Source organism: Falco peregrinus, chromosome 4 (genome assembly GCF_023634155.1).
Source record: "Falco peregrinus isolate bFalPer1 chromosome 4, bFalPer1.pri, whole genome shotgun sequence".
Lineage (NCBI taxonomy): Eukaryota > Metazoa > Chordata > Aves > Falconiformes > Falconidae > Falco > Falco peregrinus.
The window spans coordinates 52,992,004-53,007,014 of record NC_073724.1 but is presented as its reverse complement, the minus strand read 5'-3'; the positions used below and the strand labels follow the sequence as shown (position 1 = coordinate 53,007,014).

At 40.8% G+C, this 15,011-nt stretch overlaps 1 protein-coding gene across 2 annotated transcripts in view; it reads left to right on the top strand.

Annotated features, from left to right (window-relative positions):
- The window catches only part of TBC1D8 (TBC1 domain family member 8), a 48,042-nt gene that overhangs the window by 12,754 nt on the left and 20,277 nt on the right, over nt 1–15,011 (top strand). Inside the window, exons 2-5 of one of the 2 annotated variants that reach the window (XM_055801818.1) lie at nt 1,294–1,404; nt 5,776–5,894; nt 7,725–7,953; nt 11,611–11,851. In XM_055801818.1, the coding sequence (XP_055657793.1) occupies nt 1,294–1,404; nt 5,776–5,894; nt 7,725–7,953; nt 11,611–11,851 (700 nt within the window). Of the gene's footprint in view, nt 1–1,293; nt 1,450–5,775; nt 5,895–7,724; nt 7,954–11,610; nt 11,852–15,011 lie in introns of both variants that reach the window. The other variant, XM_055801817.1, reaches the window with a different exon arrangement.

The window sequence follows — 15,011 nt, the reverse complement described above, 5'->3', positions numbered from 1 at the left end:
AGCTGCACGTGGTGCCAAGGGTTGGCAAAACTTGTGGAGGCTGAGAATAGTTCCTTCTGTGTTGCATTAATGATGAAGAAATACAACAGGTTGGAAGAATTACATGTGCAAAGGGAAAATGTGGTACTGCAGAAAACTTCCTAGATACTCTCGTGATATAAACAGACATGGTAAAGCCGTTCCTTGCTGTCTGCCATGCTTCTCTGTAGGAGGCTGTGTCTCTGCAGGACATACAGTATAAGGGAACTGAATATAAAGTTGTTCCTGAATTGCTGTTTGTGTAGGTACCATAAACCAATTCTGAGTTGCTTTAATATGCCAGCTTGCAAAGCATGGCATTTGGATAACTTTTTCACACACAACTTGGTTCCACCTGCTGAGGCAGGGCGTACTGAGGAAGGCCAGCGACTGTAGCTGGCCTGCAGATGGGGAGGTCTTTTTGGGGGCAGCAATTGCTCCAGCTCTCCAACTGTATTTATGTCAAGTGCCGATTTACAGTGGGATACTGCTGCAAGCTTTCTTGAATAAGGTGGTGTGTATGCAAGGTACAGGAGGTGATTTTCCACTCTTCTTATGGCTGAGACTTCATTAGTAGTGAGCATCATGTCTGGTTTGGGCTGTCACACTTACAGATAAGTTGGAGAGATTCCAATTTAAGCTCAAAAACAGTGATCTGTTTGAAGGATATGACCCATAAGGAAGAAATGAGGTGATTGGGATTTCTTTAGGAAAAGAAATCATTAAAGGGTGGGCAACCATGATGACTTTTTCAGTATGTCAAGCGTTAACAGCAAAAATGCCTGTGGCCAATTACTCTCTGTGTTCTGGGGAGCAGGATTAATTTCCAGCAAGAAAGTTCAAGATTGTGGTGGTTGACTATGAAAATAGTGGAAGAGGCTAGCTGGGGAAGCTGTTGCATCTTGGTGGTGGGAGGTTTTGAAGAACAGGTTAGACAAACACCACTTAGGGCATAGGTGTATTTATCCAGCTTCAGAGCGGGGCTGGAACAGTAACTTCTTAAGGTGCCCCCAGGTCTTTCCACTTCAAGTTCTGCGGTTGTATGCATGTATATATGAGGCAAAACTGGAAACGCAAAGAACTTGATACGCTTTTGATCTTCTAATCCGGTTTGCCTTTCGCATTTTGAGCATCTGTAAATCACAGCATAAAATAGGGGAAGAATTGTTATTATGTTCTGTATTTTAATTTTACAGCTCTAGATGTGAAAAGACTTGCAGGCTACAGAAGTGAAAGTTGGCACTAATTTTCTTTTGCCCCCCTTTTTCTTTGCAGGTCGCTTGGTTGGTGCCCTGGACGCTGTGTTAGACTCTAATGCACGTGTTGCTCCGTTTCGAATTTTACTCCAAGTTCCAGGCTCACAGGTTTACTCTGCCATTGCATGTGGTGAGTTATTGAACGGATCAGAAGTTTACTGGGCCGTAGCTATTGGTGAGTCACAGACGGAAAACCCCAAACCGATTCTGAGCATGGTCAGTGTCTGCATGTCCAAGAAGCTCAAGGTAACCCCAACTAGTAGTGTGTGCGTGGAAAGCTATTGCCTATAGCTCATGTAACAACCAAATTAACCTCTGGTTAAAATCCCAGATAGGAATTATGAAGAAGTGTTAACTAGGAACATTACATTTCTATAGAAAGCTTGTTTAGCCTGAGGGTGTTTTGTGTTAATTTTTTGTCTCTTGCTAAGTAGTGTGGTTCTGTTTATATGCATTTCTTTTCCTACAGTAGTAATAGTTCCTTACAGCAAGAAGCTCCTTAGTCTAGCCTTTCGCTAGTCTAGTCTTCCACTTTCTTACCGTGAAATGTCTTATGACTCTTGGTTATAATGAAATATAACTGGAACATTTGGAAGGTGCTATATGATTTAGGAAGTAAAGTTGTCAGGGGGGAATGTCTAAGTGCCTGGTCTGTTGTGCACTAATCCCTTTTGCAGTGTTTCTGCAACCTCTGAAGGTCGAGCTCATCTTCAGGAAAGTGATAACGATGTGAATTGCAGCAGCCTTGCTGGGGCACAGTAAAGGCCATCTGAATGTGCTTGTTCCATTCACCCTGTTCTTGCTTGGCCAGTGTGCCCGGCTGTTCTCATCCCTTCTGCTCCAGTCTGTAAAATCCTAGCATTGCAACTTACGGCAGGTTTTCCTTTGGGAATGCTTTGAAGCTGCTCCAGCGGAGGTTTAGACTGGACATGAGGAGGCATTTCTTTACTGAGAGGGTGGTCCAACACTGGAACGGGCTTCCTGGAGAGGTAGTTGATGCCCCAAGTCTGTCAGTGTTAAGAGGCATTTTGGACAGTGTCCTTAATAACGTGCTTTAACTTTTGGTCAGCCCTGAATGGGTCAGGCAGTTGGACTAGGTGATAGTTGTAGGTCCCTTCCAACTGAAAATATTCTGTTATAATTCTGTTCTGTTCCTTTCTTTTAGGGATCAACCCATTAAATAGTTAGTTAATGTAAGTGTTGACATGTTGTTAATGGTGTTTGATGTAATAGTCCCTTAAATAAAAAGGGGCGATCTATATGTTTGCCCCCCTTCCTCTGTACAAGCTCATTCAGCATTTCTTCCTTGGTTCAGCAGAGAACCCTCTGCATGTTCTCCATTAACACTGGGAATTTTCCCCTGCGCCAGATGCGTGTGAAGAAGCTTGCGTGAAGTGTGTGCTGGTTTTGTTGTAGCTCGGTTTTCTTCATTTTGCAATTGCTATATGCTTTATATCCCGACCCCCTCCTTTTTATATTTAAATAATGCCATCTTATGGAGAAATTTAAAAGCTTCATGCTATTACAGTCCTTTGATGAAGCCAGGTAGCTTTCACTGGAAAAGTAAGCTCAGTGTTGCTGTCATGGGCTTCTTGATCATTTGAATATATGTAATACTCCTTTCTGGGGCTGATCCTTGCCCTGTCCACACTCTTACTGCCCACAGTGGGTTTTTTTTTTTCGTATTGGCGAAACTATAAATAAAAACCATGCCTGGTTGGAATGGTTAAGGATTTTGCTGAGATAAACTTAGTTGATTGATGTTTTCTAAAATTCTGTTTGGCTCTTCTGAATGGATGCTCAACCCTGAGAAAATGAGATTTATAGTAACAGCAGAAAGCAGAGGGCTCTGTTTTGCATGCTGCGTGGGTAGGACATAGGCAGTTGCCAGAGCTGCACAGGAATGAAGAACCATGGTAGCAGAAGTTGTTTCTGAATAATATCACTGCTGTGAAACTCTGACGTGAGTGTCCAGGGGAGAGCTGGCGCTGGCAGTAGGAATCGGAGGAACAGCATCACCCAGCTCTTTTCTTAGAAAGCGGGAGGACTTTCCCTGAGCAGAAGCGGCTGTCGCTGTTTGCCCAGCTCTGCCCTGTCTGAGCGAGGTGCTTCACTCAAACATGACCTTAAGCGTTTTGTTACAGGATTTGGAAGGAGCGGTGAGTCAAATTAAGGTTTCTGCTGTATAGCAAGGACAAGGAGCAGCTGCAGAAGTTCCTTCCCATCTCCTGGTGTAACTTCATTAGGGGTAGCCATCATGTCATTAGGCAGCTAATTAAAATGACATTTTTTAATTGTATGTTGGCAGTCCTCTGTTCCAGGAGCTGTAAGGCTTAAATGGGAATATATGCATAAAGGTCAGATCTGTGTTGGAGACTTCTGCAAATCTCTGAGGGCTGCTAGGAAGTCTGATCCCTGCCCAGCACGGCTGTTCTGGCAGAGGTGTTTTAATCCAGTTGGTTAATCATGTTGTACCAGTGCAGGGGAGAAAAAAAGGCTGACCTCAGCCCCAGTGTAGAGCCACTTATGATTTTTCCTTTCAGAAGGCTTGTAGGCAAAACAGAAACTAGTCCCAGTCAAGAGAAGTAGCTTTTGGGAAAGGGAGCACAAAGGGATTGGTGAGAAGTGGGTTTAAAGAAGAGATTATGAGGAGTGACGCTGTAGTGAGACTAAATATACATTTGGCACAGGCACACGAAGAAGGTGGGTAAAAAGCAGAATAAAATGTGGTGCAGAGCATCGGCACAGGATGAGGAATAAGGAAGAGATTGGTAATGCTTTGTGCAAATCACAGGACAACTTTAAGCCATGAAATGGAAATTAGAAATAAAGATGGGACCCGAAGAGCTGCGGTCTTGGGCTGACCAAATGAAAGGGACAAAGAGATCTTTAAGTATTTGAGCAGAATCCCTAAAGATACCTAAAGGCATCAGGAAAAGTTTCAGTATCCCCCATGGGAGACAGCCACTGCTAAAGCCCAGGCTCAGAGCAGGCTGAGCAGTGTGGATGCTGCTGTGAAAGGCATCTTGCTCATAGCTTATTTCACAAGAGGCAGCCCACCAGCTCTCCCATATGGTTGGTATCTTCTAGGTTACTCAGAAATAAAACTTCAACTCAGTATTTGCTTTGTGCAGCCATTCAGTATAAAGTGACTGTATCTCTTAATTAAAATAAAAAATAAAATTAAAATAAAAATAAAAAAAAACCTTCTTAACCATTGATACAACTTGGTTTCTTTACCTAAAAGGCATTTAAGTGCCTCTTCTTTTGTGATTTTTATTTTTTTTTTATTTAACCTTGATTAATGATATTTATGAAGTTCCATCACAAGACCTTCCTGTCAAGGAAGTTAAAGCTTGGAAAGTTTCCCTGCCAGTTGGCATTCTGCATGGAAAACGGAGCAGAGGAAAGTGGAAAATCCTCAGCTAAATTTATCATTTTTTTGTTTTGAGGCAACATGATGCCTCTCTAATGGACACACAAATTAAATCTTGAGATAATGGGTCTTCTATTTTAGATTAATTTTATTATTATATTCGTCTGTGATTTGTATGTCTCGTACATTGAACTACTTCTTTCTTCCACCAGCAAGGCATTAGGAAAAGCAACTTTTGGTGCCTTTACTTTTTTACTGATAATATTTAATCACTGACCAGTAAGACCTGGAGGGGCCAGGTTTTTACCTGATTGCCCTGTGTGTTGCCCATCTTGCTCTGACTTCTCTGCCATTGTGTCTTGCAGTGACAGTTCAGTCTCAGGCAGAAAGAACCAAAACAAATAGGTGGTAACTGAAATATTATTTCTGTAGTTACATTTAAAACAACAACAGCGAAACCATCAAGTAAGTCCTTAGAGAGGGAAGCCTTAAAGATTTGAAAATCTGTCTTTGTCAAAGATTTGTTGTTCACTGTATTTCTTCCCTAAACTGCAGAAATGTGCTCTTGTAGACCTTTTAGGTGTTGCTGAACCAAACTTTTATTTTTAGGTACTTTAATTATTATAGAGAGCTTTTCAAATAGGATGCAGACTGTGACCATGTGTGTTCCTCTCAGAGGGTGTGCATGTGGGATGTGCGTACGGAGGGAGGGAGAAAGGAAGATCAGGGACTTCTGGGAACAGGATGTAAATTAAAGGTTTCCAGTGGCTGCTTAAGGGTCGTCATGTCAAAATAAGCCACAGTCTAGCAGCTGAGGGTGACTTTCTGTTCTGCTTGTTCTTTCTGCTTTGACTTTTAATGCAGCATTTGCTGGCTGAGAGTGTTTGAAAAGATAAAACTAAAAGCACTAAAACTAATTCTCTAAAACAATGAGGTTTTTGTTTTTATTTAACTATACTGCTATGGGCGAGACCTTTTTGACCTGCGTGCTACCAAGAATTTTGAGGTTGAAAGTGCAGTTTCTCATAATAAATTTATGAAATAGTGTGTTTTAGGGTTTTTTTTTCTTCCTTTCAATTTTATTTTGTAGGATGAGTTTCAATACACTGCTTTTTGCTTTTCTAGGTGCCACTGCAGAGGAGATAAACCAGCACTGGGAATGGCTGGAGCAAAACTTGCTCCATACTTTGTCTGTGTTTGACAATAAAGAAGATATTGTTAGTTTTGTGAAAGGGAAAGTGAAGGTAAGGAAACTGTCTTACTTTCACCCTTTCCTGCCTGATTACGTGTAGTTTATTAGAAATAATGTCGTGAAGTTGTTGTCATCATTCATATTTGGTTTTGTCCATCTAAATATTGTTTATTGTTTTTCTGTGTGGCACTTGCACCTGATGTGGCCAGCATCTGCGTGCCTTTACTCACATTCCCTTGGAGACATCTTGAAACCAAAGTATCTAATTTAATCTTTATCTGACCTGTCCTTTCCCAGCTTCACTGTTCTCTTACCTGTGATGTGCAGCTGAGCTTTCTTCAGCATCTGCTTTCCACCTCTTGAAAACTTTGTTAAATACCTTCCCTTACTATATCTCAGCTTTTCCTCCTTACTGTGTATCTCCTCCTATCTCCTGTGTTTTTCCTAGCTTTACCCCATCAGTTCGGTACTGCTGTCCCTCCTGGTGGGGCTCAGAGGTGTCAGCAGGTGGGTAGCCACGGTGCCCGGATCTGCTGGCAGCAGTATGACTGCAGCTGACAACGCAGTCCCTGCAGCACAAGGACAGGGGACAAGGCCCTTGTGCAATGGCACCTGCATCATAAGGATCTGGCACGGAGACTGCCGGTGGCTTTGTAGGATGTGGGAGTCATGGCTGGGCTGCAGTGAAGGTGTTGACTGGCCACAGGGTTGCAGAAATGAGCATCCTTTTGGAAGGCTAAAGAATTTTAAAATTAAAGGAATTTGGTGACTGAAGACCAGATTTAAAATAATGATGGCACATATGGTAGAACTTAGAAAGCCTGGTGTCCTGAGCTCTGCTTCTAGTAAAATACACACTCTTGAGAGGAGCTCGGTGATGGCTGGTGGGGGCATGGGTCTGCTGATGACTGCTGTACCTCAGGTCCTGCTGCAAGCTTTCATTTGCTTAAGAGTTCTAGTGAGGTGCTCTTCACCCCATACCCTCTTTTTTGGTCTGGAAAATCTGTAGGAACATAATGTTTTTGGTGAATTTCAGCCCTGCTGCTGTGATCTGAGGGGGCTGTGAAGTTGGGGAAGAAGGGGACAGAGAGGCAAAACATCACCGTGCAAATCTTAGGTTTTATCCTTTCTTAAAAAAAAAAAAAGTTTTTTGTCTAATACAACTAATCTGTCTTGATAATGCTGTGGCAGCTGGTTACCTAGCACAGCACATATTTAAAATTCTTCAGGTTTCATTAGTTCATGCTAAGTCTGGGTTTTGGACCCTCACCTCTGCTGTAGGCTTTTGGCATGTTAGGACTGCTTGGCAATTCCAAATGATACCAGGTGCTGTAACATACAGATTTTTTGTCTGAATAGTGCAGTACATACTTAACTCCTTTGTTGTAATACTGCTATTAAAATTCTGGACACTTAATTGTATTTATGTAGATGTTCTTGAAACCATGTTTTTAGTGGTTCCAAGCGTGTTACAAGTTACTGACACGTCTCACCGCGTTGCCTCTTTGTAGGGAAACAGTACTGTTAGTGTACACAATTGTTAACTCTACCTTTGCTCTGTATACACCAAATAACAGTAATCATGAGCTGTAGTGAAACTAGGGTTCTGCCAGACTCACTGAAAAAATTATAATTAAGGAAAAAAAAGCCTCAAGTGTCTTTTTGGTTGGAAATTTGAAAAAAAATGGTTTGGAAGCATGCAGTATGTACGAGAGATGCAAACACTACAGAAATTTCTCCTTTTGTGGAAATTGCACATCAGCTTGAATTTCTTTGTAAGAAAGGGCTGCATTTTTAAAATATAAATGGGTAGCTTGTAGCAACTTGCTTGAGTATGGATGCCCTAGCTTTATCCTGATACATTATCTCATTATGGACTCAGGCACTGATTGCGGAGGAAACGAGCAGCAAGCTTGCTGAGCAGGAGGAAGACCCTGAGAAGTTCCGAGAAGCCCTGGTGAAATTTGAATCCAGATTTAATTTTCCTGAAGCAGAGAAGTTGATCACCTATTATTCCTGTTGCTGTTGGAAAGGAAAAGTTCCTCGGCAAGGCTGGCTTTATTTGAGCATCAATCATCTCTGTTTTTATTCCTTCTTCCTGGGCAAAGAATGTAAGTGTAAATGCTTAGGAAAGCTAATGCTGGGGAGAGATAGAAATACAACTATATTTAAAAGCAAGAACAGCTAGAATTTTTATGAATAGCCTAGTTTGCCTCTGCAATTTAGTTTCTGGGGTTTTCTGTTGAGCTGAAAGATCCTGTTTAATTTAGTTTTCACTTCAGACTTGATGTTTATGCCTTAGTACGAATCCAGTAATAAAAATGAGACTATAAGAGCATGCAGACACAGCTGCTATCTGGTTCTTTTTCTTGACATGGTGAAGCAGCCTTAAAATGTAACAGACCTCCTACGGATTCTGAAATAGAGACTTTTAGTGCCGAAAATGGTAAGGATGGGTCCCTCCCACAGGCGGGGAAACAGAGTCATTGCCGCCACTGGCTGGGGAAGGGCTGGTGGGGCCAGGGGTGCCACAGTCCAGCTGCCTGCCCAAAAATAGCCCAGGAAACATAACAGGGATGTGCCCTGGAGAACTGGGTGAAAATTCAGAGGTTTTAAGGGAGAAAAACAGCAATTTGGGGAGCTCTTTGTGTTTGTGAATAGCAGTGCAGGAAGGTCACAAGGAGGACTTTTTGGACATTCAGATGGTTTGGGCAAGCTGTAAGACTTTGGTCATGGTGTTTCTCTACAGAGGAAAGGTCGTGTTGATTAGGAAAAGCCTGTCAGAATAGATATTAGAATAGACATTACATAGTAAAATTTATAGCTATTTAAATTCTGTAGCATTTCTCTGTTTAGTAAGACTGTGCATGAACTGGTAACGTTTTAAGTCCTGTTTATCCTGCTGGAACTTCAGGAAGGACAGTAATATAAACCTGTACTGCTATAAATACAGCAAGAATTGTCAGTTACAACAGTTAGGAAAACTTTATCATTTACTGTCTGGATCTAATATTGGGATGGCTAGTCAAATAAAACCGTAGATTTAAAAATGAAGTACATGAATATACAAATAGATAGCAATTGGTAATTTCTAAGACTTCAAACATACAAAGACTAGAGTTAGAGATCCTTTTTTTGCCTTGTATTATTTCAGGCCAGTTATTTTGTCGTATCTGCAAAAGGTGGCAGAGTTAGATTTAAAATGCTGCTAAGTTTCTTAGTTGTTATAAAAACAAAAGTTGAGTTTGCTGGGAAGACTAGAATGGAGTCACTTGATATATATTAGATACCCAAGTTGTTCTTTCATTTCCTTGTTTTCTGGTTAGTATTAAAAAATACCCTTTGTAAGTCATTTCTTCTGGCTATCATTGCAGGCTTTCTCTCATTAAGTCTGAGTTATCTGGTCTGCCAAAGCACACAAAGCAAAAATGATACTTATTAATGATAGATAATGGGGGAAGGAGGAGGGAAAGAGAAAAACCCTTTATATTGTTCCAAAAATCTTGTTTATGCAATACCACAGATCGTTAAATGATACCGGGAGTACAACATCACGCTGTATTATTAAAGAAGAAATCACTTCTCACCTCTCTTAATAATAATTCATTATGAAAATACAAAACCCCCACAAATAACTACATGTTTGCAGCTTTTTATTTTGACCATGTAAAATGCACTGTTCATTCACTGTTGCAGTCATGGCCTTTGTGTTCCCATGCATTTGCATGGAAATGTGAAATAAAAACCTGAATTTCCTTTTGGTTAAACAAACTTCCCTAGCTTAGTGGGAAGAATTGTATGTTGAAATGCTTCCCACATCCTCAATTCTGATAAAGCAGATTGCTTCTGTTTCAGAGCTTGTATTTTGTCACATTTATGGAATACTAGTATTACATTGAATAATCCAGATTTACTATAGTTCTGGTTGTTACTGTTTGAGAAACTGATGGTGATTATATGTAGAAGAAGTGATTCATTGTCTTTTTTTCAGGTAGCCATCACAAATAAAGTCTGGTTAAATCTGGTCTTGAAAATATTGCTAAGGAGTCACATTTATTTCATTCTGCAATACAGCGCAGGGGAAAAAAAACAATATATGTGTTGCAATAAAAATATTTCTTAAATATGTTTCAACTCTATAAAAATCCCCCCAAACTGCAGACTGAAATCTCTTTGTAGGCAAAGCGTTAAGTCCTCAGTTTCTAGCAAGTCTGCCCCCTTCTCCTTGTTTTATTTTATGTTGAAATGACCTGGAATGCAATATTGGAACCTGTTTTCAGCTCCTCATAAAATTAACTTACAGCTTATGCGAGCGTAAACTCCATGGAACACTTTTTCCAGGACAAGTCCCCTTTTATCTAAGCCTTGAAGTATTTGCAGTATTTCAGAGGCATAGAACATCTGATTTCTTGAAAGGGCGTGCCAAGGTTTCTTCACATTTTTTAATTAAACTTGTGTTTTTCTAAAACTTTGAAGACTTTGTGCCTTTCATCAGTAGTTTGGGCCCCTTACAGTTGGCTGTGCTGTTACTGTAACCAACGCTGTAGAGCCCATGTGATTCTGACCTGCGTGAACAATAGTGCTATTGCTACAGCGCTATTTAATCTTTCTTCCCTTGGCTGTGCCCGTACAGATGATTTTATGACCATTCGCAACAGTTGTGTGTGTTGACACAGCTGTGCTTTATTGAAGTAAGAAAAAAATGTAATCTGCAAATAATCTTGATAGCTGTGGTTCGTGTAGTACAGAAAACTTGCGGAGGGTAGCTCCTTGGGTAATTAATGATCATGGAGAAGTGTCATATATACGACAATGTTTGTTATTATTGCCTTTTTATTGCTTTATTGGCATCAGGAGACCAGCTAGGGATGTTAGGGGCTGTAGTCTTGATGTCACTGGCACAGAGAATCCTGGGAAGCTTCAAACAGCTGTTAAGAAGAAATTTAATCCGTTTTGAAGTCCTTTCCAGCCTAATTTCTACCCAGAGATTTGTATGAGGGGGGCAAGTAGCATCCTTCAGTGGTTATCAAAAATAGGCTGATGCTGTTTGCTATTTGTATTTATGTGATTCAGCAGTGTTTAATTCTAGGGAGCAGTGTCCTATACTTTTTCTTTTCTATAAACACATCTGACTACAGTTAATGTTTAGGGCAAGATTTGCCTGTGCAGCTTTTCAGTAAAAAATAACCAAAATGGGAAAATCCTAATGCCTAGGCAGCTTTTTTTTTTTTTTTGAACGCCCTGTTTATAGCAATAATGAATTTTAGAAAAAAAGCCTGTGTGCAGAAGCATCATTTTGTAGGGGAGTTAGCTTTTTTTTTAAAAAAAAAGTACTGTGCATGGTTTTCCACCTGCCTACAGTTTTATTTCTGGGAGAGTACAAAGCCTTTCCCTAACATCTTCGTACTCTTGAAATAAACTGTGTCTTTGGGTAGTAACAAAGTAGGATGCAGAAATGACTTGGAAAGGAGTTAGGAACACAGCGCATGGCAGGTGGGCTGCAAAGGCAGAACTCCCCAGTCTAGCACTTCTTATGAAAACAGGTAAAATTTTGAGGGAAAGATTCTGATAAAGACAGTCTTTTGGAGTGGGGGAAAATGAATGTAGAGTAATAACAGGCATTTCAGCTTCTGCTTGGTCTTTGTCTGTAAAAACGGGTCTCTCTCCTCTTCGGTTGTTTGCATTTCATTCTGAATTAGCTTATTTCCCAAGTCTGAAAAATGTAAGCAGAGTTTCCAACCCACTTTTGCTTTTTTCTCTGGTGGCAGTGAAACTTGTCATTCCTTGGGTTGAGGTCCAGAAGCTGGAGAGAACCTCCAATGTCTTCATGACCGACACAGTCCGCGTCACCACTCCAAATAAAGAGCGTGACTTCTCCACATTCCTCAATATTGCCGAGGCTTTTGGGATCATGGAGCAACTGGCAGATGTGACACTCCGAAGGCTACTGGATAATGAGATCTTTGAACTGGATCCAGGCCTACAGGATCCTACTCAGATTACCAAGAGGTAAAAAGTTAAATTGTTGTATGAGCAGAGGTTCGATGGTGGGCTTCGTGATTTGCTGTGTTAGCTGGGTAAGACTTCAAAGGTTTACTTGATTGGGCACAAAAGAGATTTTTATAACGTATTAGGGTGTACCCAGTAGGTTCATTTTAACCTGTGTGCAAGATACCTTTTTCCATTTTATATTCTTCCCTTAAACATCACAGGTGGTTGTTGTGGGGGTTTTTTTGTTGTTGTTGTTTTAAAAGTACCACTCCCTGTAGAAGGGTAGATTGCAGCAAGGGATGTTTTCCATCTCCCCTGAAGAGCAACGTTATTTTGTTTGTAATTTTGGCAATGCGTAGGCTTTCCTAGTACCATCAGTTCTGGAGAGTTACTGCTCTCGATCCTGTCTGAAACATGGAATTTCCCACTAGCACAATTGCCATAGCTGACTTAGCAAGCAGTTATAGGACTTAAAAAACCCACAGGCAGTTGCAACAGATTAATATGCTGTTGTCAGCTCTACCCCATGCATCCTCGAAATGCATCTCTGCATTCCTCTCCCACTACAGAAATGCATTGGGCTCCCAGGGGGAGGGCTGGTAACTGTTTCCCTGCTGGTAGCACAACACACAACCCTGTCTTTTATTTGCTGCTGTAGGAAAGGGGAAGGGAAACTGCCCAAAGGAATTTTAGGTGGGCAGGATGGACTAGCCCAAACTGGAATTTGCCTGGGGTGTCAGGGTTACCGTGCTGGTTTAAAATACTTTTGTGAATGGGGTGTGAGTGGAGCACTTACCCCTTCCTGAGTCATACCCTTTCCTGCTCTTCCCTCCTTTCCCTCTGCCAGAGGTGTGAAGGGAACGACCCAGGTGTTGCTTCCTGTCTAAAACATAAGGAATGCATGGTATCGTTTCCCCAAAAAAAGACACCTGTCTAGAAGCCATTTTATTGTTTCTGAGGGGCATTTATTTTTGCAATGGTGTTGGGTACACATCTCAGTTCAGCACGCCTGCGAAGTTTCATAATGGAGTTTAAAACAATAAAATGCACTTTCTCTGCAATTTCTTATGTACACACGATAAGGAAAATGACTGACACCAGGATTTCATGCATGATGCCATCAAGGAATTAATTTGAGATGATAAAGTTCTGTGCAGTCACTAACATCTTTGCAGGCTTTGTTTCCATAGCCACGGTTCCTTTAAACACAAGAGCTGCCGTTGTTGTTACAATGTATGTGTAACTGGTTGTTGTTAACGTTGCAGGCTTTTGGCCCAAGAAATGTAGGGTATATGCTTTAACTAACGCAGGATATGGTTGTGAGTAATAGGTTGTATCTAAGCCCCCTTCCATGCTTTACCATTCCATCCTCCTCCCGCTTTTGGACTGAAAAGTTAAATGCACAAAGCAAGAAGAAAGTAAATCCAGAGGAGACATAACAACAAACTAGGGTGAGATATTTTCAGCATCTACTGATTTTTAACTCATCATTGTCACTTTCCAAAATAGGCTTTGAATCAGGGCTACTAACTGAATGGAAAACTACAAAGAAACTAAAATTACAGTTGCAAAGAAAAGTATAAGCTTAGTAATATGCTATAGTAAGGAGGCTCTCAGGGAATCAACCTGTAAGTACGTTGTGGCATTTTTGAAAAGTACTATGGCTATTAGCAAACAATCAACAGAAACCATCCCACCCATTTATTCAAACAGGTTTTCCCCTCTCCTTCCTTCCAACTTAAAAAAAAAAAAAAAAAGGAAAGTTTGGGGGGGGCAGAGGAGAAGGAAGGGTGAAAATGTATTTACTAGAGAGTTCCTGGGCAAGATGTTCTCTAACCTGCTGATGTGCTGTAACTTCAGATGGCAGAAAGGAAAACATGGGGACATGAAAGATGCCAAAATCCCATTTCCCCTGCATGAATTAGGTATTGGTTGGATAAGTTGCTGCTTCTGGTGCCCTTTGTCACACTCAGCAACCACTTTGATGTAACATGATTAAGCTAGATTGTAGTTTGAATAGTGGATAAACTGGTTTTTAATGCTAACACGTTTTTGGGGGAGTTGAACTTTTTTGGTGTGTGAAGTTTTTGTTGCTGCTTTTTTTCCTGAAGCCATTGTAGTACTACAAGAACAACCATTTTCCTCTTGATGTTTCCCCTCCTAATGATTATCTTTATTAATTCTTGTCCATGTTTTGGAAGCAAATAGTAGTCTATCAAAATGAAGGCAATAATCCACGTATCATTAGAACTATTCCAGCTGTGTCAAATTAATGGAGCTGCTGTAGATTGCTTCTGTTTATTAGGCTTTCTTTTGCAAGGCTTGTTTCAATATCTTTCTTTTTAAAAAAATGCATTTTTAATGCCATCACAGTCTGTATACTCTACATTCTGAAAACCAGAAACCTTTGCTGCTGTTCCTGAGGCTCTTGGGGTCATCCTGCTGAGCAGTGGATGGATGGGACTCAGAGAGGCTGTGGGATTAGACCCACAGTCTGTGACACAAGGTACATCATGGCCAGAGTCAAACAAGTTAATACACAGGTTTTCGTGCTGCTTAATGAGTGGATAAGGCTTGAAACAATGGATTACAAAGGGATTAATGGCAATTAATTGCCATAAAAAGTAAAGTAAAGCTGAGGTATTTGATAACTACAGTTGCCATTTCTTGCAGATATATTTATGTGCCATACAATTTTACTGGAACATATGGTAACTATTTTTCCTTTTTTAATAGAAAGGTCATGAAAATCTCTGGTGTAGGTTTCTTGTACTTCTTATTTCCATCTCTTTCAGGATGCATTCCTCAAATGTAGCAAGGAAATGTGCCAGAGCAGAACTTGCGATTTGAAAGCGTTAGTGCCAGTGTCGGTATCAAAAATATGGTATGTTTCTCCAGGCTCTAACCACCTCAGTTTCTTTTCTTCACGTCTAACTGTGAATTGCCAGTGAGGGTGGCTTTGCTCATATGAAGGCAAAGAAGGTTTTTAACACTGATTTAAGCTGAATGGAAGCTGTTTGAAGTATCTTGAACCGTAAATGTCACTTCAGTCTGCATTAATTCCTTCAGAGAGGGAATGGGAGAACACTGTAAACCTTGAGCAACAAGGAGGATGTGACTATAAAGAACCTCCTTTTATTGCCTCTGCCCAGCAAGAGGCAGGGTTTGAATTATCTCT